The sequence below is a fragment of the Mustela lutreola genome, chromosome 13 (genome assembly GCF_030435805.1).
Source record: "Mustela lutreola isolate mMusLut2 chromosome 13, mMusLut2.pri, whole genome shotgun sequence".
Lineage (NCBI taxonomy): Eukaryota > Metazoa > Chordata > Mammalia > Carnivora > Mustelidae > Mustela > Mustela lutreola.
In genome coordinates this window covers 58125079-58144223 of record NC_081302.1, presented here as the reverse complement: position 1 = coordinate 58144223, position 19145 = coordinate 58125079, and the positions used below count along the sequence as shown (strand labels likewise).

Here is a 19145-nt window from a genome sequence, read left to right as displayed (position 1 = left end):
TTATTTTAAAGCATACCTGAACTGAACCAGTACTAGGTTTAATCCATATGTATTTCTACTTCCATTGTCTCATAGATTCCCCCACAAAACCCCACTAAGATGGGAAGTATTTTTTTAATACGTGAAAAAACCTGAAATCAGGGATGTTATGTGAGTTGCCCAACATCAGTCAGGAGGTGACCTGCATGAAGCCTTTCTGCAGTGCTTCAAAGTCTTATTTTTCAAAAGTAGAAAATGCTGCCTCAATTCTGAAAATGGGTATTCAGTGATGGGCTGTTTCCAGGGGAAAAGCCTGTTCAGTGACGGACTATTTCCGGGGTACCTCACGGAGCTGTTCCACCAGTTCCTTCTCTTCTCTCATCTGTTCCATTTTCCTCCGAATTGTAAACTGTGGGTCTATAGATTCCAAATTTCTCTGAGGTCTTAGAAACACTGTAATAAAAAGGGGGGGAAAAAAAGCCTTTACTGAGTGCCCGCTATAGGTTGCCTTATAGGACGACTTGTATGTAGTTAAGTAAATAAGGCACTTACCACACAGAAACAAATTCTGACTTCACACGGAAAGCTCGATTTGAACATTCTAAAGATTATATTTTAAACTGTACCGAGTTATGCAGACTAACAACAGTTATATTTTTGGTGATAATAGACTGAATTCAGGGAAGGGTGTGGTTCATCCTTGGGACCATGCCAGGCCACAGCTCTGACTGGTGCCCCCTCTCTCATGTTCCCCTGCTTTCATCCTAAGTGTTCATTTATACATGGGGCTTTATGGTCCTTTCATAAATTAAGATAATTTTATTCAAAGAAGAGGACTCTAGAATTGCTTTACACATTAAAAATGTGCACAGGTTAATATTTCTGTTGGCCAAATTTTTTATAAGCCTGAGTTAAGGACAAGAACTAAGTGATACAAGATTACATATTTTAAGTGTGAAGTGGAAAAACTTTCCCTTCTATCATGTCACTGACATTATATCCAAAAAGTTAGTTCTTTAGAAATGACCACAGACTCCTTTTAGAAAAGCTGGCAAGATGGGAGGCAATTTAAAAGATCATCCGTGGTTTCACGTCTTTAAAATTACGACCTTCAAGAACAGCGACTGACCGCGGAGCTCCCTCTGAAAGGCAGGGGAGGGGGCCTCAGGCTCCAGAGAAAATAAATCCTCGAAACCTCCGAAGGCTAACATTTTGTTAAAGACTAATAAAGAAGGTAAACAATATTCTACATAGGGCAGGGTGATTCCGGCAAGGATTTTAATCACTTTTTATTATGATACAAAGCCCAGGGCAGATTTAAATTTTAATTGTTTTTCTTCCTTGAGATTTTTATCCCGAGACCGTCAACTTCCCATTCACACAGGAGGGAGCAAGGTACTGGTAAGAGTCATATTTGCTCCCCCTGTCCCACAGACCTTCATGGGGGTCTATGACCCACAGACTGCATGGGGGTTTTAGGAGGGTGAGGTGGGTTGGGGAGCCCTCCAGGAAATTCTGGGCAGACAACTTCAGTTTTAAAAACCACGGCCACAGGGAAGGTTGCATGACTACTGCAATTCCAGTAATTTCAATCACCATAATTTAAATCATGTAAATAGGGGTGCCTGGGTGGCTCAGTGGGTTAAGCCACTGCCTTCGGCTCAGGTCATGATCTCGGGGTCCTGGGATCGAGCCCCGCGTCGGGCTCTCTGCTCGGCGGGGAGCCTGCTTCCTCCTCTCTCTCTCACTGCCTGCCTCTCTGCCTACTTGTGATCTCTACCTGTTGAATAAATAAATAAAATCTTTAAAAAATAAATAAATAAATCATGTAAATAAGAAGGTCATGCAACTTTTATTCTATTCTGACAAACACTTCCTACAGGTCACTTTACTTATTTTTTTTAAAGGTTTTATTTATTTATTTGATGGAGAGAGAGGGAACACAAGCAGGGGGAGTAGGAGAGGGAGAAGCAGGCTTCCAGCAGAGGAGGAATCCCAATGCGGGACTCCATCCCAGGACCCTGAGATCATGACCTGAGCTGAAGGCAGACACTTAATGACTGAGCCACCCAGACACCCCTTTATAGGTCACTTTAAAAGCTACCTCAATTTGCTAATTTTTTTTCAATTTACTAAGTTTTAAAAATTAAATATACTTAGAATAGAACAACTTGAGTCCACTCCCTATAATCAATTACTCCATGCTCACCCAACTATGTCATCTTATTCTCAATGTATGGTCCAAACCAAACGACCTTAATAAATGACTTGTGTGGGGGTGCCTGGGTGGCTCAGTCGGTTAGGCGTCCGACTCTTGGTTCTGGGTCAGGGCTTAATCTCAGGATCCGAAGACTGAGCCCCGCATTGGGCTCCGTGCTCAGTGTGGAACCTGCTTCAGATTATCTCCTTCCTTCCCTCTCACTCTGGCCCTCCCGCTTATGGGTGCACTCTCTCAAATAAATAAGCAAATAAGCCAGTAAGTAAATAAATAAAATGACTTGCATTAAGCTTCTCACATCTCAGTATTTTCTAAGTCAGTTGCAGGGTATGTGAATCAGCATTCTGATACTCTATAGAAGATTAGAAAGTTGTCTTAATATACCCTTGATATACAGTAAATGGAGAAAGAGGGTGGTCTACTGGATATAACACCTTCTGGAACCTCAGGGAAGAGTCAGCCTGGGGCCTGGGTCACTGTTTCAAGCCATCCAGGAAAGTCACCAGCAAAAAGAGCCAAAGACATGTCACCAAAGGGCTGTCACCAAGACTTACAGAAACCAAACCCCAGGAAGTGAGACCGATTATTTAAAAAATCAAGGCAAGTCCAGCAAAGGAAGTAGGGTAGTGTAACCCAGCAGAGAGAGATGAGCAGTTCGCAGAGCTAAGGGAAATGAGAAAGCAGACAAACTGGGGAGAAGGGAAGAAACTGGAAATGCATTAAGCTTGCCTTTGCATCCTTTCAAGACCAAGGAAAAACTCTACCCATTTAACATAGCATCCAGAAGAGATATGTATTGAAATGTAAATCCACACCCTCAAAGAAAAGAAGTCAACCAAATTTACCAAAAAAGTCAAGGAATGTGAGCAGAGTTGAGTAATTTATACACTAGCCAGCAAGGGGCGCCCCAACATTGTTTAAACAAAGCTAATGTTTTCTTTGGAGGTTTTATTTCCCTTTGCCTTTTTTCTAGGGGGCAATCTTATCTAATACAGCATGCTTAATATTTTCAATATGTTTTTATTGGCAGATTTCTTTCTGAATACGAAACTATCAGGAAGTTAAATTAACCGTGAGCTTTGTTTAACAGCACACAATTCAAGTATCTACACCTTGTTAGAGCCCTGTGTGAGATAAGATATTATAATGGTGTCTGGGTTTTAATGTCCCAGTATCCCCTTTTCATCTTAAATTCCCATGCATCTTAAAAATATAAAATGCATACTTGAGTATTTGCTCTATGAATGTTGAGCATCACAAAGTGTTAAAACACATTTGAACTGTGTTTTTTTTTTTAATGAATACTTCAAATGTACCTAAAATTATTGGAAATCATGACTATAATACTACTAGTGTTCTAAATGGATTAATTACTGTGGACTATATGAGAAATTAAAACAAACTCTTTAAGCTAATAATAAATCTACAGAGCACATAAGTGCTTGCTTATTTTGTAAGGTCTGTTATTAGAGAATCATTTTAATGGGAGCATTATGGTAGCTCCAATTCTATGGTAATACTGTTGGTTTTTTTTTTCTTTTCTTTCAAATCATATTTAAATAATATATGACCAGTAATAATACGTGATAATATGTGACAATAATATGTGACCAGCCTGAACCAAAGATTTGGAAAATTGATCTACAGAAGAATTATTGATTTTCCCCCCTTAATTTCAATTACTAAATTTTAAGAACCTCCTTACTTAATTTGGGGGGCAGGGAGTTTAACTCAAGGCTACCAGACAGTATTAAGAAGAGCAGCACTGTCTGTATCTGTTTCTCGAATCAAATGCCACCACCCTATTTAAGTGTAAGTAAGAAGGAGAAGAAGAGGAAGAAGAGAGCAGAGTGAGTGTGTGGAGGACTGTGTGTGTGTGTGTGTGTGTGTGTGTGTGTGTATGAAGAGATGAAGAAGTAGGTGATTTAAGGGTGAATTAAGATACAGGAAAAATTAGTCTTTCTTAACTTTAATAAATAACATAATTATATAATATATATTTTTATAAAATTATTATATAAATTATATTTATATTATAAATTAATATTATAAAATTATATAATTATATATAATTATAATAATATAATTTCTTAACATTTAATAAGTAACTAATAAATAACATGCAATGAATGGAAAAGATGATTTGCTCTTATTTGTAATTTTTTTAGCAGAAGAGACAAATCTCAAAGCAAAGCCCCTGAAAGGAATGATGCATATGTTTGTGCAGAATGTCAAATTCATCTTTGTAGGTACAGGTCAAATTCCGCAGATTTTTCCATTATCTCTGGTACTTCCTTTACTTTTCTCCTCATCCCCGACCTGGGAGTGATCTGTCTATCAACGTACAGAATTCTTTATCTGTGTCTCTCTCATGGCACTCATCACTTTCTCTCCTACATATAGTATAGATCTGTTCCTCTCCATTATGACTGTTTAAGAATTTATGTCTGTTTCCAATTTGTATGTCTCCTCCTGCCCCACAAAGCAGTTTGAAAAATGAAACAAGTCTTTCAAAAATCAGCCTATTTGGAGAGTATTTCTGCAAAGATTATCCCACCCTGATAATCTGTCACCTCAATTTTTTCTGTCATGAAAGATCTACGAAAGCTTGGTTTCTAGGTCTGAATTCATTAGACTCTGAAATAAAAGTTCTATAAAAGCAGATACCTTGTTTGTCTTTTTCAGAGTTATACCCGTAATAACGAACATCATGCCTAGCACAAGGTAGACAATAGACATTTAAGAATGTGCACAAGAAACCATTTCTCTGTTTAAGAATATCATTTTAGGGGCGTCTGGGTGGCTCAGTTGGTTAAGCCACTGCTTTTGGCTCAGGTCATGATCCTGGAATCCCAGGATCAAGTCCCACATTGGGCTCCTAGCTCTGTGGGGAGTCTGCTTCTCCCTCTGACCTTTTCCTCTCTCACGCTCTCTCTCAAATAAATAAATAAAATCTTAAAAAAAAAAAAAAAGAATATCGTTTTTAAAAAGGTTCATTTATTTATTTTAGAGAGAGAGCATGGGGGGAGAGGTGGAGGGAAAGGGAAAGAGAATCCTAAAGCAGACTCCTCGCTCTAACACAGGGCTCAATCCCAGGACCCCGAAATCATGACCTGGGCCGAAATCAAGAGTCAGCTTTTCAATGAACTGAGCCACCCAGGTGCCCCAAGAATATCTTTTAGTTAAACCAAGAAAGCTCACTGCTCTACAAGTTGCTTGAAATGCTTATTTAATTATTATGTGAAATGACACTCTTGGTATAGAATTTATCAGTCTATATTATTAAACTTTATTACTTAAATTCAACTCAGTGAGAGATTGCTTCTCCATGGATGTATAGGGTTTTGAAATTTAGCTCTCAGTTTATCCTCGGAAGTTAAGAACCAGGACTGGGAGTGATGTTTAAGATACACAAATACAAGGGCAGCAAAATAAAATGAAAAAATATTGAAAAAATATCCGGGGCTTTAGATCCTGGCTAATGTGAATTAGAAATCTGATTAACGCATTCATTTATTCCCTTCTGGTGTCCCAAAATGAATTAGATACACTCTCTCTCTGCCCTCAAAATGCTCATATTTCCTCTCTATCATTTTTGGGCAATTTATTCTAACCTAGTGACTTTCCCCTGCTTGAACATAACATAAAGACCAGTAAAAATGTAATCAATGTGTCGAGTCCATGTGACACCGAATAAATTAACACCTCTGAGTGTCGATCTAGACAGCTACTGTCTTAAAAACTGTCAGATGATTCTAATGCAAAGCTACAGCTAAGAACTGCTGAAACACCGCACACAGCCTATTTCCTCATTTTTGTATGGGGAAAATAATACTAGAAGGGCAGGATTATTGTAAAAACTTAGTAAATGTCTGTAAACTGACCCAAGATGGAGATGTCCATTCATTCATTCTCCAGTGATAATACAACGGCCAATTTTAAACAAGTATAAATTGGCACCCATGAACTAACTGTAAATGAAAAAGGGACAATGATTCAAAATAAGATAGGAACAAAAGAAAAAGGAGAAAAAAAGGAAGATAGGAACAGTTTTCACTTCAAAGTGAAGGGGAAAGGCATGAAACGGGCAGAGTCGTACTAGGGCACAAGAGCAAAAGAAAGAGACAAAATTGTTCCTAAGAACCAGTTGGCGTGAATCTGCCCCCTCCCAGTGCCAGGAGTGCCCCACGGCCCTGCACACACCCACCCATCCTCCCCACAGATCTCAAGGGGCAGAACCCTGGGGCCTGTGGGAATTCAAACTTCCAAGGACCTTCTAGCCAGTTTGCCGTTTTTTATTTCTTTGAAGACAGAGTTTTAGAAAAAGATGGGGAATTGAAAATGAGACACGGGAATAGAATACTAAAAAGACTTTAAATAAAGGGGAATTTTAATACAAAGCAAGACAGTGTACAAGGTCTAAAAATGCCAACTTTACCTAAAGCTAAAAAAAAAAAAATATAAATGAAAGAAAAACTGCATTGCACACTGGGTTGAGTCAGGAATAAGATGCTGTTTCTTGACAAAGGTTGAGACAGGTGCAGACAATGGATACCAGCAGTAGGAGGAAATGAAACTGATGTGCTTATCAGCTTGGAAATGCCAAGAATGGCCACTGAACAGGATCTCCTACTTAAGAGGAAGGAGTAAGAACAGCATAAAATCGCAGGCTGTATTTCTCTTGCAAGATTAATTTGTATGCTTGTGAATACGCACAGGGCAGCTTCATTCATTTAAAAAATGTGTTGGAAAATATATGGAAATCACAAGGCCAAGTGTAGCACAAAGAGAATGAAAACGCATGTGAAAAATCAGATCTGGGAACCTGCACCACTATTTTTCAAGGATATTTCTGCACAGAAAATTTTCTGTTGTCCACATTACATTCTAGACAAATTGCAAATAAGGGTAACTGAGGGAAGCACATGAATATTGGAAGCAATTCCTTTATTATGATTGTGGTACGGCATGATAGCTAACACATGAATCCCTGCAATTTGCACTTGTACAAAAAATAACAAGTAGAGAGTGTGAGATTATTTTATTTTCTGAGAGAGTTGTACAATTATTAATTTCTATGGAAATTTTAGGATTTTTAATAGAAAGAAGACAGGGTGGCTTAGAGCTTTCACCAAGAGTCCTCGGTAAACAGCTGCAGAACGAGTATGGAAATGGTGCAGTGTTGGGACCCTGGGTGGCCTCCCTTCTGGCGCGAAGTTGTGGTGTGACCTCACCTTTCTGGTTTTAGTTGGCACATCTGTATAGATAGAAATTCTACTGCTACATAACATGACTAGATCTTTCCCAGCTTAAACAAAAACAGAAAAAAAGTCCTTTGGTTTCAGATATCACTCCTAAGGAAATACCAAATCACACATAAATCTTTCATTTTAGGCTTGATTTCCTTTAAACAACAGCAGACCCATAAATAGCCATGTTTTCTGAAAAACAGAAATGCCTCTCCCCCTCTTTTTTTTATTTTTGAGTAAAGGAACAGTTTCTCAAGAAAGTTTCCACTGAACCCTCTTCAACTTCCAGAATTTAAAATAGGGACGATGTAAGGAGGGCTTCTGTCTCATTGCTGTTGTTGTTGAAGTGCATATCCAGTTAAAAAAAATTTAGAAATCTGTGCAATGGTAAAACTCCTTTTACAACTAACCTGACAAAATATACATGTGTCCTTCTTTATAAGGAAATTGGAAGAACTTTTTTCTATTGAATTTTGACCAGAAATCACAGCAAATGTTTTTAATATATTTTTCCTATATAACATACTTCGGTTAAAAGATAATTATGACTGGAAAATTTATTTATTTTATTTTCCTAAGAAATATATAGGAAATAAATAGGAAAACTTATTTTCCTGTTGTCTTTGCACTTTCATATCTCACTTCTCTTCCCTATAAATCATGCTGTTTCATTTAGCATTATTTTTGTCATTTTCTTCCTTAGAGCAAAATGTTTAAAATCTTAACTAACATTAGGTGATATGGAGATTCTGACCTATGTGGCATGTAGACCTAGATAACTGTATTTTGTTTTCATCTTTTAGGTTATTTAAGATATTTAATGGCACAAAATTAAGAGATACTCATAATAATCCAACGAGCTGTCTCCAATTTTTTATTGGCATATTTGGTTTTCAGGCCAATTTGAATATCATCTACATGAATGGACACTCAAAAAGGTAGAAGGTATCAAAAGTTAAAAGTGTGCAAATAACCAGAAAAAAGGGAAGAAGGCAAGTGATTTCTCTTCACTTTTAGAAATTTCTCAATGTTGACATTATTTTTAGTGTACCACTCGGGGGTCAGCCACGGTACTCATTACCTTAAAAATCTCATACGGTTAATCATAGATAATAAAAGATCGAACTCTCAACACACTTTGGGGCAGATGCAGGACCAAGCACAGACACTCCACATGTGCAACCCCCGGTTTTCATAAACAAGCAAACAAACAAACAAAAAACCCCCCAAAAAACCAAAAAACCCCAGTGGAAAAGGTAGAGAAAGAAATTCTTGTAAAGTCCTCCCGAAATCCAGAGTTTTCAAGTTAATTAAATGCAGTTCGACAAACTGCTAGAGAACAACCCCCATGCACTTTTCTGGACTCTACTTTCCAGCTTTACTCATTGGTTCTTAGAGCAGGCATGCAGGCGAATATCATCTACCCTTAGCTGCACCGAAACAAGCGTTCAGTACATTCATTGGCTTATTAATGAGCACATCGAAGAATAGGTACAAGGCCACCTACCATTGTCACTGTCTCCTTCAGATGGAACACTGTAGCTAGAGCTGTCCCATGTTTGTGCCTGTGTAAGTTTGTTGAAGGAGATAGGAGGAAGAGTGAGGGCTGGGTCTGCAGGAGAGCAAGAGAGCCGGTCCGCGTACAGTTGGACAAGGACCAGGGAAAACCAAAGGGGCAGCAGCATTTCACAAATGGCATAAGGTTTGTATGGAAATGAAGCGAATTTCGTATTATGGGATTTCAATTCAAATGTACAATATAGGAGAAGAATGAAAGATGGCGCATGAAATAAAAAGAATGATAAAAACCGAGTGTTAGTACTTATCAATTATATACTTTGCATGCAGTTAATATCGTTAAGCTTAACAGTTCTGCAAGCCCACAGACTCAGAGCGCTCATGTTTCATGTCAGCAGAGAGGAAGAGTGCCCACAGATAACACAGATACAAAGCGGAAGACCTACCAGACCCCTTTTTCAAAAACCTTCTAAGTAACTAACAATCATAGCAAATACGATTCACACAAAAAAATGTGGTTACGTAGACAAAGCTTAATATGTGCAAATACATCTGTTATATAGAAATGAGACTATTACAGAATCAGTGTTTACCATTTGTCAATTTTTTTCCATGTCAATGCAAAATTTCTATTTAAAGGCTACTGGCATGCTTTATTGATAGCTCTAACTAGCCAAAATTCTGCTCAACCCTGGACACAGATACCGCTTCATGCTGTCTTTGGTACTGATCAGTAGAAGAACAATTGTTCATACTAGCAGAGTATTTTGAACAAATCTCATTCACCAAGAGATGTCAATCATTTTCAAGCACCTCTGAGTCAGGAATGAATATTCGAGTATGTACAGTTCTCTCTCTTTGGAGAAGAACACAGAAGAGAAAAAAAAATTTTCTTCTGAAGAAAACTATCAACCTACTTTAAAAATCTAAGTTCTTATTCCAACGTGCTGATTTGAGCAGTCTGTTCTTATTTATAACACAGAAATCACATAAATCCATATACTTAACTTTAAAAGAAACATCAGTTGGCATTTAAAAGTTCCAAAGCTAATCAAATAGAATTTCTTTTTAAATCATGTTTAATTAAGATTGCTATGTATTATTGTTTTTAGAAAATGTGAAAAGTACACACTGAAATATGTTTAAATGACTAAATAAAATGAAAATATCCCCAATATATAATGCAGTTTTATAAAATTCCAACATGCCACTCGATGTTCCTGAAGATAAATCATCATTATTTACAGCAACCAAATTCCACAAAGCTTTCAACAACTAGAACAATTTCCACAGTGGTTAGTCTGCATTATAGAAAGGTTAGAAGCTTGGAGAGGAAATCATCTTTGTTTTCTGCTATTCAAAATAAATACCCCATTTCTTTTTCACCACGATGATGAATTTGAAATGGTTCAACAGTACGAGTACAATATTGATAAGCCGAGTTTGGACTCCATAAAAGAGAGAAAAAGAAATCACTGAGACAACTTTATACCTAAACTGTAAAGATGCACATTCAAAAGAATATTGTTCTTTGGAGATTCATTCAACTTTTGATTGCTCAATGATTAAATATATTTAAAATTCCTTAAAACTACATGTAAGGATTAGAAGCAAGTCTGTAGCCCAGTCTGTGGTCCTGAATGCACAGAGCTACCTCTTCTGGCAGGCCGGCACTGAAGGCACAGAGGAGAGGTGCCCACCAGATCATCTCTCCCAGCACACCCCTGAGACCCTGGGGAAATGGAAGCCTAGCCCAGATCCGACTGCATATGCTCGATGCCATAAATGAGGAGGCCAGTCATTTGAGCCTTATTTCACACACAGTTTGGCTTTCCATGAAACACCTACTAACCTTTGCCGTACCCTAGCATTTTCTCAAATAGCTTTGCCTTATAGCCAGCCCATCCAGGATGTCAGGAAACCATTATACCAGGCTACATGTTACCCATCCATCAACTTGCTCCTCAAACAAAAAAGTTATCTTCATGAAGGAACTACATTTGGGTTTTTTATAGGTACCTGTTTACAAACTATACCCACGTATACCTTCAAATCTTGCCAAGATGTTTTACTGAAAAATCCAAGAATATCTAAGTTCTTTACGAGATTTTTGCTTAAACGTGGTCTGTGTCCTTTCTTAGCACTTACTTAAAAGCATGAGGGTCGTGAATGTATGCAAAGATCCAAAAGTATTAAAACAAAAAAGGACCTAAAAGAAGGTAGATCTGGCCAGAACTGTAGTGGAGAAATCAGAAGAACTGAATTTTTCTATGCATCGTCCTTCTTTTTAAAACCAACAGTTAGTTTTCACATGGCTGTAATTTACATCTGTGACTATACTAACAATAAATTAAAAGAGAAATGGCTAATAGAAAGGGTAATAAGAGAAATGGGGAATAGAAAAGCTCTTTTAAAGAAATGGCTTCTGACCACTCATGTGAGTTCTGAAATGATCGCCCTGTTGTCGAAGGAAATGCATGACCGTAGGAGGGTTAGAAAGCCGACAAGGGATATTCGAGAAGAATCATCCTGTGGGAGGCTGCTCTTGAGCTCAGCAGCTTCCTGGGAACCACTGGGTAAAAAACTCCTTGGACTATTTCTTCCCTGCTTGCAGGCCCCATGCCCTTTTCTCTTTGCTTGGACTAAAAAGGAGGGAAGATGTCTCCGACTGATAACGTGGGCGGAACGGGCGATTCACTGGAAACAAGGCTCCAAAGTCTGGCCTCCCCATGCGGTGGCAGAGCCCTGAGGCCCGGACACAGTGTCTACCAGGGTGCGTCTGCAGGGCTGCTCACGCTCACACACACACATGTCGGAGGCTAAAGAGAAACCACTGAGTGTTTACAAGCGTCAGGACGCTGAGGTCTTAATTTACCTGATCGAGGCTTCAGGCCAAACGGAGCGGTGCTGTTGGTGGTGGGAGAGATGGCAGGCGAGTTCGCTCTCATCTGCGGTATCAGAAGGAAAGGAGGCTTTTGAAAGACGAGCAACGGAAACAGAACTACACATGCTTCTCTACGTTCCAGAATTACAGGGGACCACTAGCTTTTTGACCGGCTGCTGTGTGATGAAGCCCCTGACTGAAAAAAATAGGGTGACCGGGCAGAGGTTGCCTGGGGGGAGAGCCAGTCAATTTTTATTTGCCCAATAAAAAATATTCTTTAACCATGTGACACGGGCGATCCTTTTCTGCTCCGGAAGAGACGTGTGCATGTGCACATACACACGGGCACACACTCAAGTCCCCCTCACAGCGGGCCCAGCTGATGAGGAATGTCATGACACAACAGGGGAGGAACACAGGTCACACCGACCAGTTTCACCTACACGGACACCACACACTGCACCACTGATGAGTCAAAGGACATTCGAAACCTTGTCTGTTTGAGCCATTACTCTGTTTTCTATAAAGATGCTGCCATATCTGGTTTTCAAAATATATCTTATAAAGTCAATCTTCCATTATGGATAGGGCCAGTTAAGACTATGATAGCTAAGGAGAGACACTCCCCCAGAGAATCGGCAATGCAATTAACTCATGAATCAAGACAATCTGATTATTTCTGTAAAAGATATTCCAGTTCGGCCTTCACAAACTACCTCAGCTTACAGGAATCTTCAGGAAACTTACCTCATTTGGAGAATACTCGCTCCCATTGCTCTGTAAAGTGAGATCATTTTGCACCTTCAAGGAAACATAATGCATGGAGTATTCCATTAGACCTTAAAGTTATTGAGACAGGAACAGCATCCATCTGACTTCCCTCATATCCCTGGCAGCTGGGCACTCAGTGAATATACACTGAATTAATCAATTAGTGTGTTAAGTAGTTAAGTGGATCACACTGACATATGCAGCTGTACTCACACTCAAAAAAATACATCTAAAGTATCACACAAACTAGAATAGGATCTCCCAGGGCAGAGAGCTCAGTCCAAAGTACCTGTAAACATAACCTGACTTGCTAGATTCCCAAGCCACGTGAGGGCTCCCACTTCCTCATTTGAACTACAGGTTTTTGGAAATGATACAAGGCAGTATTTCCCTAATACACAGAATCTCACTGGAAGCTTTTAATTTTTTAGGACTTTATTTATTATTTTAGAGAGGAGACAGACCAAGCTTGGTGTGCTTGAGCCTGGGGAGGGGCAGAGGAGAAGGGAGAGAATCTTGAGCAGACCCCAAGCTGAGCACAGAGCCTGATGGGGGTGGGGGTCAATCTCAGGACCCTAATATCATGAGCTGAAACGGAGAGTTGGGGACTTAACCAACTAAGCCACCCAGGCACCCCTCATCGGGAGCTTTTAATAAATATACATGCCTACACTCCAAATTACCTGAGACAATCTTATCATTCGACACCAGCTTGCTTTGGCAACCAGTGAGGAAACTCTAGGTTATTTCACTCAGATCAGCCTTCTTTATATGGTCATCACGGAACCAAATGATTACCCTAGTAAAAAAACTTGCTGATAGCTAGTATAAACATCTTCATTTATAGTACACCAAATTAGTATAAATTTAAGATGCCTGAGAAGGGCTATTTAAAAAATACTCCAAATTTTGACACATCCAAAGGAAAAACACATTTTTAGAATAAAATGTCATTAAATCCCTACTCAGTGAAATGGCTTTGTTAGAAATACGAACAAGTACCCCAAGGTTCAATTCTCTCTATTAAGCAATTCCTTCTGCTAATTTTTTCTTGTTGTCCCCCCTTCACCTTCCCCAATTTGATATTATTTATGGAGGAGGCTATAATTTGCAGTTCTTTCCTGAATGGATGCCAGTGCTACCCAAACTTAATACAGACTATCATCTCAAGTATATTAAAAGTCAGACATTGTGATGTAGAAACCATCTCGGCCCTACCTATGGTACTGGGGAAGGCCACAGTTCACACCCCTTCTCTGTGTGTCTGGCTGGCTCCCACACTGTGCCGATTCTACCACAGCTGTGTGCTGGGACACTTCCAAATCCAAACAACCCTCCCAAATCCAGGTTTACTTCCATCTCTCTAAAGCCCACCTCTTCCCCAGTCTCCCAGAGTACCTAAAATACTCAGGATCACAGACCATCTCAAATTCTTTCAATTTTCTCAATATCCAAGTCTTCTTCTCTCCACATTTTTAAAGACATCTTAAAAGTAAGGACAACTTCATATCCTTCATAGCCTAGTTCCCGACACCCAAAACAAGACCAAACCCAGCATAAGTACTCAACAAAACTGGCTTATTGATTCAAGACTTATGCTAAAGTTATTCCTTTCTTTCTGAATGAGACAGAAGAGAAAATATAAAAATAACCAAATCATAAATGAGGACCACATTTAGATTCTGTATAATCATTAGCACTGGCCTTGCTAATCCACTACTTTCTCTTCCTCCTCCTTGTGACTTCCAGGGCCTGCTATCTGATCCCTTCTTTTTAAAGTCATTGAGATGGGCCAATCATGGACCGACAAATGCCCTAGACAAGGAAGACCATGAGTAAGAATTTTCTACACCAAACAGGAGTTCTCATCCAACCAAAAGGAAAAAAAAAAAAAACCTGACGTATATTAATACAAAACATTACAAATCAGAGATGGAGTGGAGGTATCTTTTTTCTAGAGGATCTGCATCTTAAACTGATACTCCTGAATTCATGCACCCAGGTGGACATCTGTTTTACTAGAGTCAAAAATGGGTCAGCAGCAGGACCCTAACCAGTCCTAAAGTACCTCTTCATTGAGTGCTTATGGGTTGCAATGGAAAAACAGAACAATGATTACACAGTGGACAAATCAAGTGACACAACAGATGGGCAATCAAATTAACATCACCAACAGGTCCATTTCCAGACACGTGTGACACCCTGAAAAGGACACAATTTCACTTGTGCAGTGTTCCAATCGAGAACACAGAATCTCAACTCAGCACAAGGAAATATGAGGGACTTTTGTCTCACAAAATAAGGGGCACGCCATTCAAAAAGAGGAGAGCTATATTCTTCAAAATTTCAAGGTGGTAAAAACCAAAAGAAGGTTACAAAAATGTTCCAGAGTCGGGGCACCTGGGTGGCTCAGTGGGTTAAAGCCTCTGCCTTTGGCTCGGGTCATGATCTCAGGGTCCTGGGATCAAGCCCCGTGTTGGGCTCTCTGCTCAGCAGGGAGTCAGCTTCCCTTCCTCTCTCTGCCTGCCTCTCTGTCTACTTGTGATCTCTGTCTGTCAAATAAATAAATAAAATCTTTAAAAAAAGAAAAATGTTCCAGAGTAAAGGAAACTATAGATACCTCCTAACTAGATACAATGCCTACCACTAGACTGGATCCTCCATGGGAGAAGAAAAAAAACACCGTGAAGAACACCATGAGATCAATCAAACAGTTTGGAATATGAATGGTCGATTAGATGAAAACAGCTTATCAACGCAAGTTTCTGAATTTGATAACTGCAATGTAGTTATGTAAAATAAAAGCTCTATTCTTAGAATACACACAGTGAAATATTTAGGGGGAAAAGGACTATGATGAATAAAACCCTCAGATGTTTCCGAAAAAGAACTTGTGTGGAGAAAGAGAGAGAAGAAACCATACCACAAATGCAGTAAAACATTAATAATAGGTCACTCTGGGTGAAAGGATGCAATTTTTGTAATCTTCTGTAGAATCTTGCAAATTTTCCTCCTATTTTCCTAAGTTTAAAATGATTTCCAAATAAGAAGCTTAAAATAAATTGTGGGTCAACTATAATCAATCAACAGTCAAATAGGGGTGCCGTACAGAATCACAAGAAGCCTGCTTCAAGGAGAGCCTGAGGTAATGGGCTGGGGACGGCGGCAGCCTTCACAGAAAAGTCTTCCTGATGTTCCAGGACTGGGTAATTCAGGACTGGGCAATTCAGTGATGCCTCTACCAGCGAAGACACAGTAGAGCAATTCTGGCTGAGGAGCCCACCAATAATAACAGAGTGGTGGAGTGAGAGGCATAGCTAACATCTAGGAGCCCCTGGTTGTGGGGCTGTTCCCAATTTACAGAAAATGAAGGTGAGGTGTAGAGAGGTGGCCCATAGTTAGAAGTCTTTGAGGTGGGATTAGATCTCAACATAATTCTAAGTCATGGCGCTAGACAATGAAACGATATTGGTTCTCTCTCATCTTGTTTAACACAGAGACGCAGCCAGTTAAGAGTGTGAAACTGCTTCACTACACTTCACATAAGGTGTGGACATAAGGTGAGGACACACCTCAGGGACATAAATTGGTATGTCCCAAATTTAGCCATCCCAAACCCACTCACTAGAGCGGGATGAATTATGGTGTCACACAAATGTCCCTCCCAAGCCACTGGCTCAAACCTATCTTTACAACTGTTTCTCTGGAACCTTATAGGCTCATCTCTAGTTTTATGCCAAAACTGCTTTCAGTAGCCACCAAAATTCCACCTAGTGTAACGCCACCCTTACTCTGCCCCCACATAATCCCACCAGGTCTCTCCGCCAAAGTTCTCCTAATTCTCCCAGGTGCTTCCCAAATCATTTGTTCTTGCCTCTCATGTCTTTTCTAGCTTATTTCCACCAAGCCACTTCCTAGGCTTTGTTCTTGGCTCTAAAATATACACTGAGCTGTCCTACATCTTTCTGAAGCAGCAGGTTCCCTAGCTATCTTAGTTGCTACTGTCTGGCTTGGCAGGACTATCTGACTCCCAGAATTGAGAGAATTTAATGGGAAGGGCAAACTCTTATCTTTAATGAAAGATGAACTAGGATAGGCAGGAAAACTAAATAAGGTAAAAATTTAAAACATGTGAAAAAACAGACCATGAACAAAATTGAATATTAGTCTCACTAATGAATGTTCTGCCCTATGATCAATCTTTTATAGACTATGGTAGCCACTATTCTGTGGCAGAATACTGCACGGAGTTCTGGTTAATCCAAGAGCGGCCTTACCTCACACACCGGAGAGGTCTCCAGCTGTATTTGACCACTGTAGGAATAAAGAAAATGACAAAAAGTAGAATTTAAAGCATACATATGTCAATGTAGAAAGAGAAAATATATTCGGTTACAAGAAGGTCAACATACTTTAGTGAAGAATCTTGTAAGTCTAAGACTTCTGCTGATTCCATAGGATAAAAGTTTACAACATTTCTCTCTGTAATATTGGTGCTTAATCTAAAGAGAAGGGGGAAGAAGATGTTAGCAAATTTATTAAACTTTTCATATGTTCTAAGATTTTAATAAATCCAGTGTTTTGGGTCATATTTAGTTTATTGTTTTAGTATATTAAAAAGTTATATTTATCATTAAATTTAGTAATCAAAGATTTATGGTAGAACTTTCATGGTATTGAAAAGACCACATGGTATTCTCCCACCCACCCTGGGCCAGATTTTATACAATTTTAATTTTCAGTCTGTTATTGGTATTGAAATCTAACTTACTTGCAATATAACAGTAATTTCTGTTAAAGTCATAATATTCCTAGATAGCAATGCTGAGTTCTATTCTAGAAATTGATGAATTTATAGAAGCATATAAAATTGCTAAGAGTACTATATGTACCAAGAGCATTTTGTTTCAATGGGAAGATATCTTTGACATACATGAATACTCTCACTTCAAAAATTAAAATTCATAAGCTATTCGATATGCAATTTTATTTGTGTAATTGTCTTACAGATAGTTTCAGAATTTCTGCAATTTTGAGTTGAATTCTTTCTAAGATCTGTAAAACCAGGAATTGCTGAGTCATAAAAGTTACAAGGCTATCTTTAAAGAAGAGATGAGTCACATTATATATGCTTACTGAAAATGCTATCAAACAAATAATCAGAAATCCTGAAGAAAATAAACCAAGATAAAGGCAAAATACGGTACCAATATTCAACTAGATTTTCTAATGTTAAGGCTGTATGAAAGGTTAATCCTATAATCAACCGCTTCATGCAAACAAAAAGTTTGGATTATGAAATATGAGATAAAGGAAAAACCCAATATGCATGTAAAGTTTTTATTATTAATAGTCAGTCTCAAGCAGCTAGAAATAAATGACCCCTTGAAGTGCTCTCTCTTTATAAAAACAAACACAAGACTCTTTTTAAATTACCATTATACTGGCTCACAGAAACATTATTATACATTAGAACTGTCCTATTGTGATAATTATTTCAGGATGAACAACAAAGATAAAAAGCAGCCAAAGGAGTGGATAATTTTAGGGAGGAAATGAAATCCATACAAAATTTTATGCGTTTTAAAATGACACTCCATAAAGATGTAAATCAATTAGCTCTTGGAAGTTTACTCAGGGCTCTTTTCTCCCAATTCAAGCACACACCCACCATTCCGACTTGCTGGACATTCTTGGCAACTCATTGCCTCAAATGTTTCCACACTGGAGAGGAATCTCGAGGTCCTCAGTTCATCCCACTTCTCATGAAGGAAGACGAAACTAAGGCCCAGAGCTGGGAACACTCCTCCAGGTCCCTAGGATTTTTACTACTGGGCTCCAGTCCCACATTCCCAAGCCACTTCTATTTCCACCAAACTAGGCTGTTCTTTTTCCCTTTGGGGTTCACGTATTAATCAATCTCAAATTTGTAAGAAAAGTGTATTGGAGGAGTGATACAAAATATAAAAGGTGGAAGTATTAAAACAGTATGAAGTTTGAAGGCCCCGATTGTGGCCTTCTCTGTGTCACATCATGTCTTCAAGGCTCGTTCCTGGACTCAAGCTCCCTCCCCATCGATACACTTGGCCTTGGGACTCTCATCCTCCTTAGAAGGCTCTGTTACTGCAGCAGAATATGAAAATGACTTTTTTTTTTTTTTAAAGATTTTGTTATTTGAGAAAGAAAGAGCATGAGAGAAAGAACACAAGCAGGAGGCAGGGGGAGTGGAAGAGGGAGAAGTTGGTTCCCCAATGAGCAGAGCGCCCAATGTGGGGCTCAATCCCAGGACCCTGAGATCATGACCTGAGCCAAAGGCAGAGGCTTAACCCACTGAGCCACCCAGGCATCCCTGAAAATGACTTTCAAACCTAAGTCTCGAAGCCCCAGGACTGAACACCTAGCAGCAGAATGGACATTGCCATCTTGAATTTTTTTTCAGTGCGTCCTACACTCACCCCAACATCCTCCTCTTCAAACCTGCTGCCCCTCCTTGTTCCCCACCTTAGGTAATGAGAAAGGGCTCAGA

General features: G+C 39.1%; 1 protein-coding gene across 4 annotated transcripts in view; it reads right to left on the bottom strand.

The window, feature by feature from the left end:
• Positions 1 to 19145, bottom strand: part of LRCH1 (leucine rich repeats and calponin homology domain containing 1) — a 201253-nt gene that overhangs the window by 27129 nt on the left and 154979 nt on the right. For 2 of the 4 annotated variants that reach the window (XM_059144225.1, XM_059144226.1), the window contains exons 12-17: positions 17032 to 17121; positions 16897 to 16933; positions 12596 to 12649; positions 11840 to 11912; positions 8954 to 9058; positions 323 to 432 (exon numbers count right to left, since the gene is read on the bottom strand). In XM_059144225.1, coding sequence (XP_059000208.1) covers positions 323 to 432; positions 8954 to 9058; positions 11840 to 11912; positions 12596 to 12649; positions 16897 to 16933; positions 17032 to 17121 — 469 coding nt within the window. The remainder of the gene's footprint in view (positions 1 to 322; positions 433 to 8953; positions 9059 to 11839; positions 11913 to 12595; positions 12650 to 16896; positions 16934 to 17031; positions 17122 to 19145) is intronic. The other 2 variants (XM_059144227.1, XM_059144228.1) reach the window with 1 other exon arrangement.